The sequence below is a fragment of the Branchiostoma lanceolatum genome, chromosome 1 (genome assembly GCF_035083965.1).
Source record: "Branchiostoma lanceolatum isolate klBraLanc5 chromosome 1, klBraLanc5.hap2, whole genome shotgun sequence".
Taxonomy (NCBI): Eukaryota; Metazoa; Chordata; class Leptocardii; order Amphioxiformes; family Branchiostomatidae; genus Branchiostoma; species Branchiostoma lanceolatum.
This window is the reverse complement of record NC_089722.1, coordinates 5,471,971-5,494,262: the sequence shown is the minus strand read 5'-3', so window position 1 is coordinate 5,494,262 and position 22,292 is coordinate 5,471,971. Positions and strand designations below refer to the sequence as shown.

Sequence of the window (22,292 nt, the reverse complement as noted above, 5' to 3'; positions counted from 1 at the left end):
AGTTAAGTTAATTTTAGGTATGTTTTATAACATTTGAATGAAGTTATTGCAGTTATTCATTCTTCAAAGCCAGGTGCAACGGATAAACGGTGAGATCACTCCGAGCCTACTCCGGGAATATCTTAAAGGCTGCACTTTCCAGTCATTAATAAAACCCATAAACACAACAACACGACTAGTGATATCGGTTAATATTTTCATCAGGTTGGTAAGTCACCTATAGCTCCAGTGCAAGTCAGCATTGCCCGAGGAAGGAGACAGACTGTCACCGAAGCGCCTCCTTACCAGGGCTTGCGAGTTCTTTTGGGGGGCTTATAATGTTTGTTTTTCTGATGGCGTATCAGTTCTAATATTGTACTCGGTTTCTTCCACAAGCACAATGTAAGCCTCCAGAAAAGACCGACTCGTAGAGCTTGCTAAGGCGGACAAGTAAATGAATTATGTACTCACTCTGCTTTCGCGTTGCTACGCTCGCTGCCCACTTGTACTGCGGGAACGGAAGATCCATCTTCAACGTCATACATCTACAGATGCAGCCCCTGGGGTCGGTGAAAATTTTGCAACCGCTGCTGAACTAGATAGTTTTCGACATGATGACCTCCAGTCTCGTCCCCTGGGGGATCCCTAGGGTCGCGCCTGACTCAGGAATACAGGAATTCGAAGCATGTTTTCTTTTGACGGAAGACTACACGGTCTTCCTAAAAGTAGACGCATTTCTGGAGTATAGGGTTGTGATTGATATTCATGAGGGCGAGAGAGGCAGGGTGTTTCTACATATTTTTCTCATTCCAAACGAGGGAGTGAATAACATTCATGGAAACATTCAGTATGTATGATAAACTCTAGAAAATTGATCGTATAATTTTGACACAGCTTATTCAATGAAAGACGAATTACAAGTAAGAGTAAGATAATTATATTGGGCTCTGTAGTCGCTTCCAATGTAGGATAACCTTTGGCAACGTATTTTGTCTTGGTTTTCTTTTAAAGAGACATAAACTGTAAGGCAGAAGTTCAAATGCCAAGTTCACTAGCAACGACATGTAGCATACACATCTGCAATTAGAACCCTTACTCCGCACTCTACAGACATTAGCCTACCACGAGTCAGACCGGTTACGAAAATGCAGAAAAAACGTTGTCTTTCCCAGCTACTTTTGGTGTCTGTAAATTACAGAAAGCTGCTTGGAAAGGATTACTTGATTCCTCATGACCTCCTGTGGAGACGTTTGCGATGAAGGTTAAATATCATATACGGCAGCTGTTCCTCAAAATAACAAGTGGAATAGTAGAAGTCTAATGTCATGTTACATCTATCGTCCAATCAGAGCTTATACTATAGAAATCGTGCAATGGTCTTGCAGAGTAAAGCGGATTATGATTACCGTTGCTATTTAATCGGTTATAAAGGCAGTCGCCTGTGCCGTGCTATTCCGACAGCTTTCGACCATAAGGTAGGTGAGACCTCTCAATTCTCAACCACACCGTTTCACTGGTGAATTAATGCCCTCTGTTTAAACTCATATTTAGTTGTGTGATATCGTAACATGTTATATGCATATGTATACATTGGTGTATGACTAAGGCTTTCTCTAAATTTTTTTCTGGGCCATTCGACTCAAGTTTGTTCATAACTGCATAGCATATTGTTGAAATTCCTCGAAAACTGGGTTAACAAAATACGGAATGCCAACAGAAAATCGTTTAATATCCATTGGCAAAAGAAAACATGTATCGAATTCCTCCCTGACCACTTCTGACCCTGCTCCGTACCCTTTCCCCCTCCAGGGCCAGAGCTGTAGCTGGTCGGACTCATCTTCTGTCTCTCCCGTTCAGCCCAGTCGGCGTGCCACTCCTTCCTTCTGTGTCCGTAGCCGAGAGGAACTAGAGCCAAGATGCCGCCCAAATCCGATAAGATTTCCGACGACCCTAAGGTCTACATCTTCGGTGACACCAAGTTGATGATGGAGCTCCGCTCCGCGCCGTACGATCCCAAGAAGAACGTCTGGGCTCCGGACGACAAAGACGTGTACATCGCTGTGGAGATCAAGGAGGAGAAAGGTGGAAAGGTCACGGTTCAGCTGCCGAAAGGACAGGTATATTTAGAGACTAGAAATTGAAACATTTATACTACTTCGTAAAGATAACCACCTGTTACGCACACAAATATTAATTCTGATAATTAATAGCTATAATACAACAGGAAAAACTGAATTGTACCAAATTGAGCGCTTCTCTGACATTGGTTGATCTTCAACAAAGATAGCATATCTGTAGCAGTATCTGCAATATCATATGCCTTTCAAGTATCATGTTCCTGTTTCCGCTCAGATGCAAGGATAGATTGGCATGTAATAGTCCCCGACCCCAAGGTCAAATGGGGTTTCTGATGACAGTTGACCTCCACTGGCAAATAGTACTTAGTCTAGTACATTCAAACAAAATGACAAGGACAGAATGTAGCCATCTTTTGCAATTAGATGAGCTCATACATCCAGAGATCAATTTGGAATGCGATCAGACTGTTATAAAATAAATTCCGCGTTGAAAAAGAGCACTTTGTTTTCGTATCATTTAACAAAATACACATTTCATAACGGAATCTCTTTACAACATCTTATCTAATGTTAACAGAGGCTAAATGATAATGTACATTTTTCGACCAATAATAGAACTGTCAATTATGTCGTATAATTTTCTGTCCAAACTCTAAACGATGGTTTTGACACATTACTGGTAGTAGCAGGTTAAATCTTATCAAGCTTGTTTTTGTTCTCAATGTCCACAGACCAAGGAACATGCCAAGGACAAGTTGGTGATGATGAATCCTCCAAAGTTCTTCTGCTGCGAGGACATGGCCAACATGACCTACCTGAACGACGCCTCTGTGTTGGCGACACTCAGGGACCGTTACGCCAACGGCATGATCTACGTAAGTGCATATTAAGCTACGGTCACATTTCCAAACCGGGAAATACTTTTCGTTCCCGTATACTGCCCGGTCGGGCCCCGGTTTGGAAATGTGACCGTAGCATTAAGCAGAGGGGAACCTTTTGGTAAATTTGCCTTATGCTGTTTCCCAAAAGAGTTCCAGCTTCCATCAAGACTAAAGATTTCACAGGCGGGAGGACTGCAAAGCGCGGAGAAAATATAACAATAGCAATGGTTGCAACAATAGAATCTACTCTGAAAATTCAACAATGGCAGATACTCACTTTGCACCGTGGGGAGTGGGTTTCGTACACGCTTGTAATCCAGCATTGTGGGCCCGGCGGGGTCGAGTTGTGACAGTCCTAAATCAGAAACACGAGAAGCCTCGCCAGTCATCCGGGGTTGGCATGTATGGTGGCTTCATTGAAGAGCATGGTGAAGTGTCGATCGCAGAAGCTCGAGTGATGAAATCCCAGATCCACTCCGCTCTTGCCTCTGGCCTGCATGGATATAGAAGTGAACATGAAAATATTACATAACGCTCTCTTTACTTCTCTCTTCCACTACTACAGACCTACTCCGGGTTGTTCTGCGTCGTGATCAACCCCTTCAGGCGCCTTCCTCTCTACACAGAGGAGGTTGTGGGCATGTACCGTGGCAAGAGGCGTCAGGAGATGCCGCCTCACTTGTTCTCTGTGGCTGACAACGCCTACCAGAACATGCTGATCGGTGAGTTAACCAACAAAGCAACATCACAACAGAACCACCCTAAATATCACCACCCAGACAATAGATTACCCCAAATGATCCCGATTATTATAAGGTATGGGGATCAATCGTGATACATAACCATCCTCCGCTTTTGAAGTAATGCTTGGCGTGACAAAGGATAGTAAAAAAAAGGTTCGAACACAATCTATTACAAAATGTACATGTCATTTAGGCTATCTGTTTGTATGAAAAAAGTATCGTGGTTATCCGAAATTGTTATAAGATTGCAATCATTATAGTTGACTTATCTCTGTTTGTAAACACAACTATACATATATCTATATCTATATCTATATCTATCTATCTATATCTATCTATCTATCTATATATATATATATAGAGAGAGAGAGAGAGAGAGAGAGAGAGAGAGAGAGAGAGAGAGAGAGAGAGAGAGAGAGAGAGAGAGAGAGAGAGAGAGAGAGAGAGAGAGAGAGAGAGAGAGAGAGAGAGAGAGAGAGAGAGAGAGAGAGAGAGAGAGAGAGAGAGAGAGATGGACTTGGCTCGTCAACCCTCTTTTCCGGGGCATGAGGCACTACATAATGTATGATACAACATAAGGTACTATGTTAACCTTTCTTATAAGCAAAGTGGAAAATCGACCTGACGATTTTGATCTATTCCTTCCTACATTGCCTACCCTGACTCGCAGACAAGGTGAACCAGTCCATGTTGATCACGTGAGTACTCCTCCTTGTCCTAAGCAATTGTGTGGCTACGGATTTTTTAAAATTGAGATTCTTGACTCTTCAATGAGGAAATTGGCACGGAATTGATGAACAATCTATTTGACCATAGTGGCGAATCCGGTGCCGGTAAGACTGAGAACACGAAGAAGGTTATCTCCTACTTCGCCCTGGTAGCTGCCATGGGCGGTCCCAAGAAGGAAGGGGCTGAAGAAGAGAAGAAGATTACCCTTGAGGACCAGATCGTGCAGACCAACCCCGTACTGGAGTCTTTTGGTAACGCCAAGACCGTCAGGAACAACAACTCCTCCCGATTTGTAAGTGCTCCATTTTTTTCTTGGAACAGTTACATAAAATCATGAGCTTTATTTGAACATTTTAAAGTCGTACTTCCATCTTCAATTTAACTATTTTCCCGTCAATGTTTAACTAATTCTAGCCCTGGAAAGCAAAGAATGAAGTTTGCCATCAATGTGACAATTGTTGTATCCTGTTCCTCTCTCCATACAGGGTAAATTCATCAGGATCCATTTCAATCGAAAGGGAAAGTTGGCCGGTGCAGACATTGAGTCATGTAAGCACTTGTGTCCCCTAAAAATGTACAAAATTGCAAACTATATACTTCAAACAAACCACAATCATACTTCTATTGTATGACCTTCCTTTTTTCTTGACTTGAAAATCATATGACAGTTACACAGTACAGTATGTAGTTTTTAATTGTAATTATAACAATTCGTGTTTTGTAAAGACAATACCATCATAACAAGGTCCCGGACAGTGATCACAATTGTATTGGATGTTGTGTTAAGTCCCGTACTCTTTTTGCTTTATCCAGATCTGCTGGAGAAGGTGCGTGTGATTGAGCAGCTGCCTGGTATGGAGCGTGGATACCATATCTTCTACCAGCTGCTGTCCAACGGCTTGAAAGACGTCACAAGTAAGTGGGCGTGTGGTAATGCAATTTTCCAATAAACATCGCCGCTCGCCAGCTTCGTTGCCGTCACGGGTAGAAATCAAATCACATTGACGAGATGGCTGTTACTCTGTTTCACCAAGACAATACCACATGATCAGGAAATGTCAGAAATAGACAAGATGTGCTTGAATAACACCACTTCATACGTCTGAGCCAGCACACCATAACAGCAGAACGATAGCTTGACCCACTGCCCATCTTGGGTCAAGGCCACTTGATACAAGGCGCTTGTGCGGCCCACTTGGAATATAGTGCCATCGTCTGGGACCCGCTCACCACCAAAGGGATACAGGCGATGGAGGCCGTCCAGCGCAGGGCCGCCCGTGTGATCCTAAATGACTACCGGCGGACTAGCAGCATGACACAAATGCTCAATGACCTGCAGAGGCCCCTTCTCTCCGAAAGGAGGAGGACCGCCCGCCTCACCCTTTTCTATAAACTAGTCAATAACCATATCACTATAAACACTGACAGTCTATTGAAACCAGCTCAGGGACGCACCCGGTGGAGTCATACTCTCAATATCAAACAATCAACGCTAGAAAAAATACATGCAAATATTCATTCTTCCCCCGCACTATCCCCCAGTGGAATGCACTTCCTGGCAAGGTAGTGACGGCTCCCACCGTTGAGTCGTACTGTGCCAGGCTGGAGGCCTGCCCGCCTTAGCCTGGGACCTCCTCCCCCCTTCTTTGCCCCTCGCGGGGTCATCTGGGGGAACACCATGATGGTGATGATGACTAGAACAGCATCGGTAAACGTATCAAGGTCGCATATCCAAATGGATGGGGAGTAAGCTCACGATAGCTAAGTAAAGGCCAATGTTTTAGTTTAAAAAAATATTGATTCTGAAATCTTGAATCTTACAGAAATGTGCATGATCAGCAACGACGCCCACGACTATAAATTCTTGGAGAAGGGAGAGAAGGTCATCAAGAATGTCGACGACAAGGAGGAGATGACGTTGACGGACGAGGCCTTCGATGTGCTGGGATTCACCCAAGATGAGAAGACGAGCATCTACAAGCTCACGGGAGGTCTGTGCCACTTCGGTAGCATGAAGTTCAAGGCCAAGCCGAGGGAGGAGCAGGCTGAATGTGACGGCACTGAGTGTGAGTCGAAAAGAATGCTTATTATAGCTTTAACCGACAACCTACTGCAGCTGAACTTCTGTTATTAATCTCACACAAGTCTTAACACGAGTTTGAATGGAAGACGTCTTCCTTTAGACGGTAATGCTATCAGAGACTACCTTAAACAGGACGCATCAGATTGAGTAACAAAATCACGCCCACTCTTATAATGACTTTTGTACAGCTGCTGACAAGATGTGCTACCTGTACGGCCTCAACAGCGGTGAGCTGCAGAAGGCTATTCTCAAGCCCAGGGTAAAGGTCGGCAACGAGTGGGTGTCAAAGGGCCAGACCTGCAACCAGTGTACCTACGCCGTCGGTGCCCTGGGTAAGGGTGTCTATGACAGGATCTTCAAGTTCCTGGTCAAGCGTTGTAACGACACCCTGGACACGAAGGCTAACCGAGAGAACTTCATTGGTGTGCTGGATATTGCTGGGTTTGAGATTTTCGAGGTGTACATCTTTATATAACAAATATAAGTGTACCATTTGTACCTCAAAGAAAGGCTGATTTCACGATATTTTAAAGCAAGAAATGTAAAGCAATAACAACATTCGCGTTTGTAAACATTTGGCCCCTTTTCTTGTATTCGGTACGGACGGCAGATAAACGACTATTTTTGAGCCTTAGTCACGCCTTCTTGACAGCAACCTTATATAATCGATTTTCTCTCCATAGTTCAACAGCTTTGATCAGCTCTGCATCAACTACACCAACGAGAAGCTGCAGCAGTTCTTCAACCACCACATGTTCGTGGAGGAGCAGGATGAGTACAAAAGGGAGGGAATCGAGTGGGAGACCATCGACTTCGGTATGGATTTGGCGAAAACCCTTGCCCTGATTGAGAAGGTGAGCAACAACAAGGAGAAGGCGAGCTAAGTTTGTCCAACACATGATGATCAGCGATTGCCGCTTTACGATGGTGTGATATTAGCCTTAGATTTCTTGAAATGAATCACGATTCAAAACGTATTTTCCTTGCATCTAGCCTCTGGGTATCCTGGCCATTCTGGAGGAGCAGACTATGTTCCCCAAGTCCAACGACAAGACTTTCATCGACAAGCTGCGTGACGCGCACTTGGGCAAGCACACCAGCTTCCTGAAGCCGAAGAAGCCCAAGATCCCCAAGTACGAGGGTCACTTCGATCTGGCTCACTACGCCGGTAACGTTACCTACAACATCTGCGGCTGGCTGGAGAAGAACAAGGACCCCGTGAATGAGACCGTGGTCGCCTGTTTCAAGAGGTCTTCCAATGACCTGCTGAGGGAACTTTGGGCAAACTTCCAAACTGCAGAAGATGCAGGTCAGAAATCTCTATGCACATTTACACAATAATGTCTAACAATCACCAGGCATGTTAACCCATAGGTATTTTCCATACACTGTTAGAGCTTTTCTACGCGCTGTCATTGAACCATGGAGTCATGGAGCCTCAAAGTACAAGCGGGTTTAATATTTCCTATTTTGCCATGGAAAGCGTGTGTGTCTCAGGTTTACCATCCTAACATAGGAACGATATTCACTGTACATATTAAACGATAAAATTTCTACTCGCAGAACCCGCCAAGAAGCAAGCAGGTGGAAAGGGAAAGAAGGGTGGAGCCTTCCAGACAGCCTCTGCAACCCACAGGGTATGATAAAAAGATTAATGGCATAATGTTATCAACAGTATGCTAACACAGCACCCACGGCCTTTTTCGTTAGGCGTTGTACTCGTGTTATGTATCGATTGAGAACTGTCGTGAAGAATTCGTTTCTTGCTCATCACATGTTACAAATCTTTTTTTCTCTTAATGTTTGTCTATTTAATCACTATTACTCATGCTTAGAATATTCTGTAAACTTCCTTGTAATGAAACAATATTTTCAGGAAGTGAATTTAGTTTCTTCATCCTGTTGACTACAGGAGCAGCTGGCTAGACTGATGGCCACTCTGCACATCACATACCCCCACTTCGTGCGCTGCATCATCCCCAACGAGATCAAGACTGCAGGTGTGCTGGACAACCCATTGGTGATGCACCAGCTGACTTGTAACGGTGTACTCGAGGGTATCCGTATCTGCCAGAAAGGCTTCCCCAACAAGATGATCTTCAAGTAAGGGAATTTTATTGCCCTGAGTTTTCCATAGTTTTCCATGGAACTGATGTTCCATGATATGGTTCTTATGCGGCCGTAATGGCTAAATCCTAAATTGTAATGAGTACATGTTATCCTAGGTTTCACATGATATCAGTCGATTTAAAACGTGTTTTGGTGTGCCTCGTCCCCAGGGAGTTCAGGCAGCGCTACAAGCCTCTTAATCCCGTCATGGCCAAGCAAGTTGAAGACGATAGAGAATGCTGCGTCAAGCTCTTGGAACAGTCCGGCTTGGCGAAAGAGTGTTTCGGTGTCGGCACAACCAAGATTTTCTTCAAGGCCGGCCAAGTGGCGAAGCTCGAGGACATCCGTGACGCCAAGCTGGCTGTCATCATTACTGTGATTCAGCAGCGCATCCGCGGAAAACTGCAGCGCCTCGCCTATCAAGTACTGCAGGACCAGAGGTGCCCAGTGCTAACTATTGCACATCTACAAAGGAATTGGAGGACTAATATCGTATGTGATTACCCGAAAGCTGTAAAAATATCCTAAAAGGTTACTCCACCTACAATGTTGCAAGCATTTGAACCAATGTTTTCCTGTCAACACCTAATGTCCTTTCTTTGAAAAATCCTATCATAGGGCTGCCTTGAAGATGCTTCAGCGTAACGTCCGTAACTGGATGAGCCTGCGCAACTGGGACTGGTGGAAGCTGTTCTGCACCATTAAGCCACTGCTGTCCCAGTCTCGGGCGGATGAGGATCTCCGTACCAAGGAAGAGGAGCTGGGCGAGCTTAAGGAGGAAGTGGAGAAGGAGGAGACCACCATGGCCGAGATCCAGCAGAAGCTGACCGTGGTCGAGCAGGAGAAGAATGAGCTCGCCGGGCAACTGTCTTCGGTAAACAAATGTGCTTTAAATACACATTGATTTGAAAAAGATGCCTCTGTTAAAAGTTAAAATACAATGCACGTGGGGTAAGCCCCACTGCTGAAACTCTATTCTCGCAAAAAATGCCAAAAAATTATTGTCTTTTCTGGACGGAAACGGCATTTTTTTGCACTTCAGGAATGGGCATGGTCACATGTCTTTCAGTCAAACTCCCGGCAGATCATAACATGCCAAAATGTACACAAAAATCAGTCTGATGCACTATTATTCACAGGAACAAACCAACACGGGTGACATCGCCGACAGGGCAGAGAACCTGATCAAGAACAAGGCAGACCTGGAGCAGAAGATTGTTGACTACAAAGAGCTCTTGCAGGAAGAGGAGTCTAAGAATACCTCGCTTAGCGCTGCCAAGCGCAAGGTGTGCTTCATACATTCGCCATCCGAAATGTAAAGACCAAGATGCATTTCAACTGAAATTGTTAGCAATGTAGAAAAAAATTACATTTGTTAACGATATTCATGTAACTGAACAATGTAGGGTGTAAGAACTATAATTGTAGGGGTAGAGCTACATTCTGTAGACGATGGATGTTTTCAAAATGTATTTCAGGTTTCAACAAATACTAGTAAACCGAACCGGGCAATTGTTTTCATGTTTTCAGTAAAACAGGACATAGTCTAATCGCTGTACCTTTCATATGACAGATTGAAGGAGAGGTGGACAACCTTAAGAAGGACCTGGAGGAGCTGGAAAAGACTCTGCAGAAGGTGGAGAAGGAGACACGCGGCGTGGAAAACAGGGTCCGCACCACCTCAGATGAGTTGGCGACGCAAGAGGACCAGATCGCCAAGCTGTCCAAGGAGAAGGCTAAGCTGGAACAGCTCAATGCAGTAATTAACATTCCTATCGTAATATACTATAACTTTATCACAAAATAAAGCATAGGAGGTAAACTCAATAAGGTGTTAAACTTTACGTCAGTAAATAAACCATCCATTTTATGAAATAAGGAATACATGTTTGCATTCACTTCAAACCATTTTTATAGACCACCCTGGAAGACCTGCAGAAGGAGGAGGACAAGGTCAACAACCTCAGCAAGCTCAAGGCCAAGCTCGAGCAGCAACTGGACGACGTAGGTGTTCAACATGTGAAGTTTTCTGACTATTGATGGTTCTTATATTACAAGGTGATCTATTTCCATCTTTCAATGCAAAAAGACGAGGTTGCAAATGAAGTATTTTTTCGGGGTGGCAGATTTAGACATTCATATTGCAACTGTGATCGACGAACATAGAACGCAAATGTCTGCGGTATGCAAATTGGGAATGGCGCTTTAATGTTATCTTCCATACCCTTTTATATACAGCTAGAAGAGAACCTGGATCGCGAGAAGAAGGCGCGTGCCGAGGCTGAGAGACTCAAGAGGAAGCTGGAGGGTGACCTGAAGGCCGCACAGGAGACTTTGGGAGGCCTGGAGAACGAGAAGGCCGACCTGGAGGAGCGCATCAAGAAGTAAGTTTAGCTGCTTGTCAAAATACAATTTTTTCAAAGACAGTTAGATACTGACCACCCAGAGGCTTTAAAAAAGAAAACAAAAGTCATATCATGATATATGATATAACCTGCTTACGTAAAGGAAGCATATTTTACGTGTGTCTCTTTGTGACACCCAACAGGAAGGAGTTCGAAATCAAGGGCCTCGAGGCTAAGCTGGAGGACGAGCAGAGTCTTGTCACTTCTCTGCAGAAAAAGATCAAGGAACTGCAGGGCCGCATCGAGGAGCTTGAGCAGGAGCTCGAGGCCGAGAGGAACGCCCGTGCTAAGGTCGATAAGGCGAGGGCTGACCTGGCTCGTGAGCTCGAGGATCTGGGAGACCGTCTGGAAGAGGCCGGTGGCGCCACCGCCGCCCAGGCTGAGGTCAACAAGAAGCGCGAAGTCGAGCTGCAGAAACTCCGCCGCGAGTTGGAGGAGTCCAACATGCAGCACGAGGCCACCGTCGCTGCCCTCAGGAAGAAGCTGTCCGACGCCAGCTCTGAGCTGAGTGAGCAGGTAGAGAACTTGCAGCGCGTCAAGGCTAAGCTGGAGAAGGAGAAGACCACCCTCAAGATGGAGGTCGACGACTTGGCTACAAACGTCGAGGCCATCACAAAGGGCAAGCTGAACGTGGAGAAGGCAAACCGCTCCCTCGAGGAGCAGATCGCCGAGGCCAATGTCAAGATAGAGGAATCCGGCAGGCTGATCCAAGAACTTACTTCCCTGAAATCCCGTCTGGAGACCGAGAATTCTGAAATCAGCCGCCAGCTTGAAGAGTCCGAGAGCCAATGCAGCCAGTTGGCCCGTGCCAAGAGCATGCTGAACCAGCAGCTCGAGGAGCTGAAGCGCCAGCTTGAGGAGGAGACCAAGGCCAAGAACCACCTGGCTCACCAGCTGCGTGCTGCCCAGCATGACTCCGACACTCTAAAGGTTCAACTTGAAGAGGAGCAGGAAGGCAAGGCTGAGATCCAGCGCGCACTGTCCAAGGCCAACACAGAGGTAACTGCCTGGCGTGCCAAGTACGAGTCCGACGCCATTCAGCGCGCTGAGGAGCTGGAGGATGCCAAAAAGAAGCTGGCATCTCGACTACAGGATGCTGAGGAACAGGTGGAGGCCGCAAATGCCAAGTGCAGCTCTCTGGAGAAGGCCAAGAACAGGCTCGCCGGTGAGGTCGAGGATCTCATGATCGACGTTGAGCGGGCTAACTCCGCGGCAGCACAGCTGGAGAAGAGGCAACGTCTACTTGACAAGCAGATCGCCGAGTGGAAGACAAAATGCGAAGAAATAAGCGCAGAGCTGGAGACCTCTTCGAAGGAGGCCCGTGCCTATGCCAATGAGCTGTACAAGCTGAAGGGGCAGTATGAAGAAACCATGGAGGCTCTCGAAAACCTGAAGAAGGAGAACAAGTCTTTGCATGGTAGGGATTTTTTTTAAATGTCCGTACGTCAACGTATAAGCTAGTGTCTCTAAAATTTCTCCAACCTCATTCTTTGTTACTTACTGATAGATCAACTACGGCTCAGCTTTTGTTACTTTATAATATATAGATCAATGATGTAATATTGTATCTCACACTTATTTCGATTTCTCTCATAGACGAAATCCACGAGCTGACCGACCACCTCGGCGAGGGCGGCAAGTTGCTCCACGAACTCGAGAAGGCCAAGAAGCGCCTGGAGGTAGACAAGGAGGAACTGCAGACTGGTCTCGAGGAGGCAGAGGGAGCACTGGAAGTGGAGGAGGGCAAGGTTCTGCGTGTCCAGCTCGAGTTGTCTCAGCTCAAGGCTGACATCGACCGCAGACTGGCTGAGAAGGACGAGGAGTTCGAGAACACACGGTTGGCATGTATATGCCTACTTTGTTTTTTAAATTGTATTTAAAGTTATCTGCAGCGTGACGTATATTTGTATTTTTGCGTGTTTATTCTAGTATATCAAGGATATTTTTGATTACAGCAAGAATCACCAGAGGGCCTTGGATGCCCTGCAGACTACCCTGGACGTAGAGGCCAAGGGAAGGAACGAGGCTGTCAGGGCCAAGAAGAAGCTGGAGGCCGATGTAAATGAGGTCGAGGCTGCGTTGGAAAATGCCACCAAGGCCAACAACGAGGCCAGGAAGACCATCAACAAGCTCCAGAACCAGATCCAGGAAGTCCAGGCCCAAATTGACGACGAACAGAGGGCACGCGAGGAGGCACGCGAGCATCTCGCCATGTCTGAGCGCCGCTCCAACATGCTAACCGCTGAACTCGAAGAGCTTCGCAATGCCCTGGACCAAGCCGAGAGGGCCCGCAAGATGACCGAGGCCGAGCTTGTGGAGTCTTCAGACCGCGTTGGCGAGCTGTCTGCTCAAAACACCTCTCTGGCTGGCCACAAGAGGAAGCTGGAGGGTGAGATCCAGACCCTGCAGGCTGAGCTGGACGAGGTTATGGCTGAGCACAGGCAGACCGAAGAGAAGGCAAAGAAGGCTATTGCTGATGTACGTATGTTTGTCTGCAAATATATGCTGACGGTCGTTGAGGTTTGTTTCCAGTTTCCTGTTTCCAGTGTGGCCCCGCAATCTATCTATCGTCGTCTGTTTGCGTTGAAACTCACCTTTGTATTTTTATCAACAGGCCGCTCGTATCTCGGAAGATTTGAAACAGGAACAGGAACACACCGCTCATATCGAGAAGAGCAAGAAGAACCTGGAAGCCTCCATCAAGGACCTGCAGAGGAGGCTCGACGAAGCCGAGGCTATCGCCCTGAAGGGTGGCAAGCGCGCCCTGCAGAAGCTGGAAGGCAGGGTAAGGGCATGATCAAAGATAGAATATTTCAGCTCGCAGTTATCCCCAGTTTCAATCTAAAGCAGCTTTCATTTCATTGAGAGAAATGATGTTTCTCATTAAAATGTTTTTTTAAACAGGTGCGTGACCTGGAGTCCGAACTCGACACTGAGCAGAGGCGCCACCAGGAGACCCTGAAGAACCTGAGGAAGAACGAACGCCGTCTCAAGGAGCTGAGCTTCCAGGCCGACGAGGACCGCAAGAAGGAGGAGCGCATGCAGGAGATGGTCGAGAAGCTGCAACTGAAGATTAAGACATACAAGAGACAAGTGGAGGAGGCTGTACGTAACATACTATTGTCCTACTATTTGAATTTTTTTTTTCTGGCAGAAAGTGCTCCATTCATTCAATGCAGCAAAAACAGTGTTTATCATATTATTCTGACTGTTTATGATTTATGTCTACTTTTCTTTTGTGATACCGGTCTATTTGTCGATTTACAGGAGGAGCAGGCCAACGTTAACCTGGCGAAGTGGCGCAAGACCCAGCACGATCTGGAGGATGCCCAGGAGAGGGCCGAGATGGCCGAGTCCGCCCTGGGCAAGATGCGCGCCCAGCACCGCGCCGCAGTATGTGGCTAGAAACTTAAAATAAGTTATTTTTTTTGAAATGCTCGAAATAAGGAAATTATGTTGAAGGCTTTACAATTAGGATTTTTGTCAATTTGTAACCAATTTTTCTCCTTGTTTTTCCAGCACAAGTAGAAGGCCGGACTCCGTCAGCTGCAAACCATGGTAAATAAGTAACCGACCGTACATGGCTTATAAGGGAAATCCAGTACGACTGTTCTGTGTGATTCGTCCACTGTCTCAGCGATGTGCCACATCCGGGGCCCCAACGCACGCACACGTTTTACTGACACAGCACCTAGATAGGGGCATCGCTGGGGGAGTTTGAAACCGATCGCTACAGTGTACAGCCATCCATCAAACCGCCATGGTTAGCTAAAGTCTATAGAGCAACGTTGTCTTACACAACTGTACCCTGTTCCTGTATGTCATCTCCGCCTGTGAAACATCTAAACGCAATCTGACCGATTAGAGAGTTAGAAACACGTTTGTGTCTGATTAAAATATGTCTATGTATAGCTCATGGATTATAAAAGTAAAAGCTCTCGACCTTTTAAAACGACCTTTCGAAAACTACACGGACATGGGACTGTTGGCAGGAAGAGCGTTTCCGCCCTACATCCAGCGTCAACCCACCCACTCATCGTGGAACTATTCGGAAATATAATGATGTATATGTACGTGTATCTCTCCCGGGACCACTAAGTAGTCTTAGAGATGCGTTTGAGAAATGAATGCTTTGTGACGTGTATGGTTGCTTCGTTGCATCTGATACTGATTAAACTTCTTTGAACAAAATTACTCGTCTCATATCAATCTCTGGTCTCAATATAGCAGTGTTTGATGTTGTAAGATGGTTAGGAACTTTTGAACACCTTTTGTGTAAAATATCATGTATGTCTAGAAGCAAATATTAGTACGAAAAGAAGTAGACCTCAACGTATTAGGCATACTGTCTAAATATTTCCAGCCTCTAACTATAGCTAGCTATTCCCTTGACCAACTAATAACGCAGATCTTAGAATTCTAGGCCAACTAAACCTACAAGCAGAGAGATGACTTCGCTCAAATATCTACCAGAACATAACGTCGAAGAAGAATATAAACGCCACCAAAGTTAGGTCAAAACTATTGAATAAAACTGACAGATACTTGATAGCAGTCCACGGTGCCTCTTCTATAGGCATTGACAGTTGCATCTTCAGAAATAGACGAAAGCGCCCTATAAGATCCTACACAAGAACAAAGATTTATGAAGGATGAAGACCATCGTAAGGAAATGCCACACAATTACTATCGATGTATAACCTCCCGGGGATGAAAGATAACATCCCTTGAGATGATTGCACAAATACGCCCACAAGGGCAAATCTGTACACCTAACACTTTTGTGATCTATAGCGGTCCTCTTATAGCCAAACATTTAAGGTCTTCATTCAGTCACTAATCAACGAAAAGATTGTTCTAATGGCTCGCAACGAACATTACCCTGCATTCAAGTGTTAAAATGTATATCTCGTTAGCACTTAGCACCCAACAAAGATTCTAGATCAAAACAAGTCAATTACACCTTTTTAATGCTATTATCATAACGAAAGAATCCGCAACAAAACAAAAGCCAGACAGATGAAAAAGTTTAGAATATCTATTAAACTGGCGACACGACGTTGCAATGCGACCTATTCACTCCGTGCACTGAGCAAACATGAACTCGACACGATCACATACTGCAAGGCCAATAACAGGACTGAACTTAAGATACAACATTACAAACGGATATCTTAGAAAGAGATAGCATAGCTAGATTATACTTTTAAGATACATAAACATTTACCAAATGAATGTATATGCTTACAACGTTAACTTCAACTGTCTTATCATGATCAGTTCCATCGGTTACAACGCAAGCGGTACATACCTCAAACCTAAAGCATGAAATACGTCCCTCCACCATTGCCATCATAGTCTTCGTCCGTGTATGTTGAAATTAACCTGGAAGCGATGAACATCAAAACGGACAGTCAGTCACCCGTCCTCACTGGACAAAGAATGGGACAAATCTATCGCAGGAGACGGTCATCAGCAAATGGCTATCAGGTTACAACTAGACATTTCCGGAGCAGTCGGTATGCCAGCCTCAGCTTCATGTATTGACGAGTGCATCTGTTGCAAGGGTATCACATGTAACTTGAACTTCCCACTTCAAGCCGTCTACTGAAGACCAGCTTATAAAGATCACTCTATAGTTGCTTTACACGTAACTAGCATACCGCTTCCAGTAACTTCAAACCAATGAATTGACCGGGAAATGGAAAAGTAGCATTATGTAACCATTTGCCTGGTGAATATCTGGTGAAGAATGGAACAACATGCGGATGTTATGGCAAGAGTTAAGCAGCAGTTGGTGGTTCTTATCATGACGGTGACATAGATGTAGCTGCTGCTTTCAATAAAAACGTTAACTGCCAAATTGATGTTGCACAAATTTCCCCCCATATGTTGTAGCAAAGTCGTTGTCAATGTCTCCTTTGGGACCTGGATAACGACTTAGCTTCATCATAAACTGGGTTGGTATCATACAGCATAGCGACACCATATCGTGATGCTGAAGAATTTGACAGCTAAATTTGGTCCAAGTATGGCATATATGTGTTTCCCGTCAGTCATTAAGTGTCAGATACAAACGATCGTTACATTTTTGTCTCAACCAATCAGAAAGCGCCTCTCTATTTTAAGCGGCTGTCTTCGAAGAATTCAAGATGATAGATGATACAGCTATTATATTCATCATCAGTATTTTCTCATCTAAACGTACTTTTGTATGGATATGATTTGAACAAGTAGACAGGGACGCTTCAGAAATCACTTTTTGAACTTTTCGTTACTGTCAATAATTCTCAATTAAAGTAACTAGACGCAAATAGAATACGTCATTCTTTAACATTTAATCTAACGTTAAATGCGAACAGAACGGCATATAGACCCTACGATATCAAAGATACGGAGTATGAAAGCTAGTTTCTTAAGCTAAGCGCGCGCAAGTGTGTGAAATTCCATAAAACTATCACTACCCGCACAGTTACATACACAGAGAAAAGTTATGCATATAAGTGAAATGATCCTTATAATTATATCAATAGATACCCGTAAGTTTAACATGTAAGATGATGTCACGAGATTAGGTACTTACAGTGACTTTTGTCTGTTGGTCATATCGTCTGAGCAGCGTTGAACTTGACTGTGATTCCTCTTGATGACAGAGGAAGGCCAAGTTCGAATGAGCGTCAGAGAGACGATGAGTCGGACGAGCCCCGATCTAGTCCGTGAGGGACATGCGGGGATTGAGGGGACAGGAATGTGATGTATGTTTCTTGACAGAAAAATGCCATGAATGTTTTTCTAGCAGACTTGTATGTTTTTCTAGGCACCATTTTCTAAAAGTAGCCGCGTTTCTGGCGACTTGTCCTCTGATGGAACATTGTCAGCTGCAGAAGAGATTGGTACACTTAACATATACTCTTTAAATGTAGTACAGAAATATTCAGCTAGTGCACTATGCCGTAACGTTTGAACAATATGGATACAGATAGATCTGACCATATCAAGTCTTTCTTCACAAATCTTGATAGTAAATTGAAATATAACAACGACCGTTATGTCTCTCTTTAGTAGAAAACGTATACGTGTTATGAACTAACCGAATCATGAGCAGGCGCTGACTTTGCTGTAGCATAAAGCAAACAGTTAGCTACATGAAAAGTCTTTGTTTTGATTGATATTTCCAACGCAACTTTTTGGCAAGTATTAGAATAGAAGGCAAAGGTTCATGACTTTTTCCCCGTCCTTTAACTGGAGTGCATATAATGCACCTGTTGTCATGCATTATTCTCGGACTAAATCAATACACCAATGGCAATGGCGTTGCCGCACGCTCTCGATCAATCAGAGCATGCAGATATTGAACATGAGCAATGACCTTGCAGAATGACATGAATGTGATTACTTTGGCACTTCACGCCGTTATAAAGGCTCCCGCCCCTCAGTTTCTACTCCGACAGCTTCTAACCGAAAGGTAGAGAGCACTTTATCTGTACTTTCACAGTACGGTGGACGGTTAGAGTAGAGTAACGTTTTTCTGGAATGATGATTAATTTCATGCATGTTGCTTGATTTTCCATTGAGAATGGGATGTGTAAAGCTAGATGGTGCAGTTGGTAGCGTGTTCTGTGTGGGAAAATGACTCGACCAGAGCCGGGAGACCCAGGACAGGGCTTGGGCAATAACGTTACTAGAAACGATTAGTTTCTTTGAAAAGTTTGACATGTTTGGATTCCAGGAAACCATCTTCCTGGAATGGAAACATGTATTAATGTTTGTTTCTTCTATCTTTTCAGGGCCGTAGCTGTAGCTCGTCGGACTCATCTTCTGTCTCTCCCGTTCAGCCGCAGTCGGCGTGCCACTCCTTCCTTCTGTGTCCGTAGCCAAGAGGAACCAGAGCCAAGATGCCGCCCAAATCCGACAAGATTTCCGACGACCCTCGGGTCTACATCTACGGTGACACCAAGTTGATGATGGAGCTCCGCTCCGCACCGTACGATCCCAAGAAGAACGTCTGGGCTCCGGACGACAAAGACGTGTACATCGCTGTGGAGATCAAGGAAGAGAAGGGCGATAAGATCACGGTTCAGTTGCCAAAGGGACAAGTAAGTACATAATCGCTACAAGACCTTTGCGACATCCAGGTCAATGATGCACATCTCTAAGCTGACGGAATCTAGATTGGTGTATTTGGCCTCTCTCATTGGTCTCTCAGAGAAAATGACAAAGGTGCACAGCTACTAGAGAAAAACGGCAGACATGGAAGGTTTAAGACTAATAACCAATCTGATCTGCACACAAGCTACCAGGTATTGAAATACGCGAGCTAGACCAATGTTAACTACATGAGCATCTGCCGGGCCGAAGTCAATGAAAAGGGACAAGATCACATACCAGACATTACTCCTGACCATATCGTTTTCATTACTTCTGCTGAGGTCCTAATAACGGCTAACCCCAAAATAGCGAGGGATGACCCGATACCAAACGGTGTCAGTTCTCCTAAGCGCAAATACATTGATTAACCAAGTTGAAAGATCTATGCAAAGTAAAAACATAGTAAATACACATTTGAATACAATTGCCTATTATACATTCCAGATGAATCGTTGTTGAAACATTGTTCAAGTTTGATATTTATTGCCACTGCACCATTAATATGTCTTAATATGATGTATGAAAAAGGACAAAAGGATCCTCAGAACGACTGAAAAAGAAGAAGTTTGTATTTGCAAATTAGCTCTCTTTATTTTCCTTAACTTATTTGCCTTTTTTGGTTTTAATCGACACAAAGATAAAGTTTTGCAGAAGACTGTACTAATCATACTAACTACGTTGGGCTCTTCATATGTTCTGTAGACCAAGGAGGTGAAGAAGGACAAGATAGTCATGATGAACCCGCCCAAGTTCGTCTGCTGCGAGGACATGGCCAACATGACCTACCTGAACGACGCCTCTGTGCTGGCGACCCTCAGGGACCGTTACGCCAACGGCATGATCTACGTAAGTGATGACGTCAACATTGGATGTTTATCATTTGAGACGGACGTTGCAAAAAAGACAGAATTGTATCTTCCATCAAAATCAACTGTCAGGTAACTAGAAGGCGACGAAAATGAAATGGTGCACATGCTGCGTTTATGACAATTCCTGTCTAAAATTATCTCTTGCAACACCCAATCGTTTACAAAAGAGCAGCTAACATTCATTTCAAAAAGATCCCTTTAACATCTTTCAACTGACTTTAAATGTGGAGAGGTTGGCACGGATAGACACCCGGTAGACAGACATCGGCCGACAGACGGAAAGGACGAAAATAATTTAGCGGACATTCTGAGACAGGAATAACCTCTAGGGCATGCCAACCATGACCTCATGGTGCCACAGGCCACATGGCGTCGCGCCATCAACTGGGCCATGTACAACATACAAGACGAAAATAGTATTTTTGTAGGTAACCTGGCACCATAAACAGATGGATATGAAAACGAGCAAAAATAACGTATGCCTTGGAACAGTTTTCTCTAATCTCTGCCTGTGGATTTAATTCAAAGAGTGCTGTACCGATTGGTCTGTCATCGCGGGAATTCCGAAAGTGACATGATTGGTTCGCATATTTCTGTCGGCTGCTTTATTACTGAAATGACAAGATCAAACACGGTGTCAGTCTGATTCATTCCTTTAAATCGTCTGAGAGCTAAAGCTAATGAATACATCTCCTACAAAATTCCACGCATAACTGAATATGATTGCAAAATCGCTTTATCAATAACCAAGATATATATACAACCAAAGCCGACATTTCGGTGAACGTCTGTACTCTGTCACCTTCCTCACGGCAACATTGTCTGGTTCTATTACTTCCTACAGATAGGTGTCCCTGATATTAAACAGTGCCCTCATAAAATACTTCCTCTTGTATCTAATCTGTACTACTGTCGTTTCCTATGTACCTACTAGACCCTTTGTTGTTGTTCCACTTCTAGACCTACTCCGGGTTGTTCTGCGTCGTGATCAACCCCTTCAGGCGCCTCCCTCTCTACACAGAGGAGGTTGTTTCCATGTACCGTGGCAAGAGGCGTCAGGAGATGCCGCCTCACTTGTTCTCTGTGGCTGACAACGCCTACCAGAACATGCTGATCGGTAAGCGAACCTGTGTCGCACATCGAGAACGTCTTTATTAAGATATCCCAACAATATCAAATAAAACCTCATTCCATTTTCTAGTAACAGACTATGATGGTAAACGAGATAAAATTTACAGTCAAAGTTTAAAAAAATGTTCAACCTTTGTTCATCCAACATTACAAGTCAATGAAAGCGAATCAATACCATTTTCTTCCAGGAACAGTATTTCTAGGAAAACGTTAAAGATTATTTTCAATTGATTTTGGCTTTACTGGAGGTGATACAAGGCACTGGAATCAACTTGGAATCAACTTGCAATCCTTGAACAGGACCTATTTTCGTTTTCAAACTTTTGTTCAAATCACCAATGTACACACAGTATTTCTTAGATATCCTAACATCGCTAGCCTAGGCAGTTTGGCTTACGTTGTCTATATTGTGATGTGTTGTATATTGACTTACAAGGACTAGAAGCTAACGCGAGAACCTAACGTAAAGGCTTAATCAGTAAATATGCCATGTCGTTGAAGTATGCTAAGATCACTCACGTCCTCACTCCACCCAAGTGTAAAAACGGGTATATTACATGTATGTGTGTGGGTCACGACACCAGCAATAGCTGCCTGTGTCTAACGTGTATTGTACTGTTGCAGTTTTAATAAAATCAAAATCAAAATGGCATTTAGAAGACGCTAATGATGGCTATTTTGCCCGTTGTGTATCAGCTTTTCTTTGGTTAACTAAATGCTGACTGCCCATGCGTAACTTGACTGCATGTAACAGCTTCCCTCTAGCGCATGCGTGAGCTCACATTAACCTGGTGAAGAATCAACAGTGATGAAGACATACTGACGACATGTTCTCTTCTCTCCTGACGGTTCTACCCTGCAGACCACCACAACCAGTCCATGTTGATCACGTGAGTACTGCCTTTTATACTTACGTACCTGTCGTTTAGGATATCAACAACTTCTTAACTTTTTCTCCTTCTTTCCCCAAACAGGCATGAGAACAGGTGTTGGTAACCAATCTATCCTGATCACGTTAGTAAACCGCCCAAACCGCATCACCGTGAGAACTGTCTTGGAATCCCTCCGGCGACTGCCGATAAAAACCGACAGCTGCCGATAAAGCCCAAACCTTCCATATGCTCTAATGCCCGACTA

The 22,292-nt window shown here is 44.5% G+C and overlaps 2 protein-coding genes and 1 long non-coding RNA gene across 3 annotated transcripts in view; 2 read left to right on the top strand and 1 right to left on the bottom strand.

The window, feature by feature from the left end:
* Positions 1-176: 176 nt before the first annotated feature.
* LOC136430793 (uncharacterized) lies at positions 177-18,799 on the bottom strand. Its single transcript, XR_010754938.1, has 4 exons — positions 17,591-18,799; positions 16,319-16,392; positions 3,216-3,431; positions 177-2,037 (listed from the first exon to the last, which is right to left on the bottom strand). It is a non-coding gene; the product is annotated as an uncharacterized lncRNA (long non-coding RNA).
* Positions 1,896-15,198, top strand: LOC136430778 (myosin-7-like). Its single transcript, XM_066421723.1, has 26 exons — positions 1,896-2,096; positions 2,789-2,932; positions 3,504-3,660; positions 4,352-4,379; positions 4,498-4,702; positions 4,896-4,959; positions 5,224-5,325; positions 6,234-6,476; positions 6,682-6,950; positions 7,177-7,347; positions 7,487-7,802; positions 8,057-8,130; positions 8,406-8,596; positions 8,773-9,042; positions 9,221-9,476; positions 9,742-9,888; positions 10,176-10,361; positions 10,520-10,606; positions 10,841-10,986; positions 11,151-12,424; positions 12,604-12,844; positions 12,963-13,485; positions 13,622-13,792; positions 13,912-14,112; positions 14,275-14,400; positions 14,527-15,198. Exons 1-26 carry the CDS (start codon positions 1,896-1,898, stop codon positions 14,533-14,535), a joined length of 5,802 nt encoding a protein of 1,933 aa, XP_066277820.1. The 3' UTR covers positions 14,536-15,198.
* LOC136430787 (myosin-7-like) overlaps positions 18,389-22,292 on the top strand; it is a 15,924-nt gene continuing 12,020 nt past the window's right edge. Inside the window, exons 1-5 of the mRNA XM_066421736.1 lie at positions 18,389-18,472; positions 18,795-19,103; positions 19,858-20,001; positions 20,985-21,141; positions 22,018-22,045. Coding sequence (XP_066277833.1) covers positions 18,903-19,103; positions 19,858-20,001; positions 20,985-21,141; positions 22,018-22,045 — 530 coding nt within the window. The 5' untranslated portion in view covers positions 18,389-18,472; positions 18,795-18,902. The remainder of the gene's footprint in view (positions 18,473-18,794; positions 19,104-19,857; positions 20,002-20,984; positions 21,142-22,017; positions 22,046-22,292) is intronic.

Bases quoted from the DNA above. Each gene is read 5' to 3' on its own strand.
- LOC136430778 (XM_066421723.1), top strand. From the start codon at position 1,896: ATGCCGCCCAAATCCGATAAGATTTCCGACGACCCTAAGGTCTACATC. The intron at 8,131-8,405 runs GTATGATAAAAA...TGTTGACTACAG, and splicing joins CAGCCTCTGCAACCCACAGG to GAGCAGCTGGCTAGACTGAT. The intron at 10,987-11,150 runs GTAAGTTTAGCT...GACACCCAACAG, and splicing joins CTGGAGGAGCGCATCAAGAA to GAAGGAGTTCGAAATCAAGG.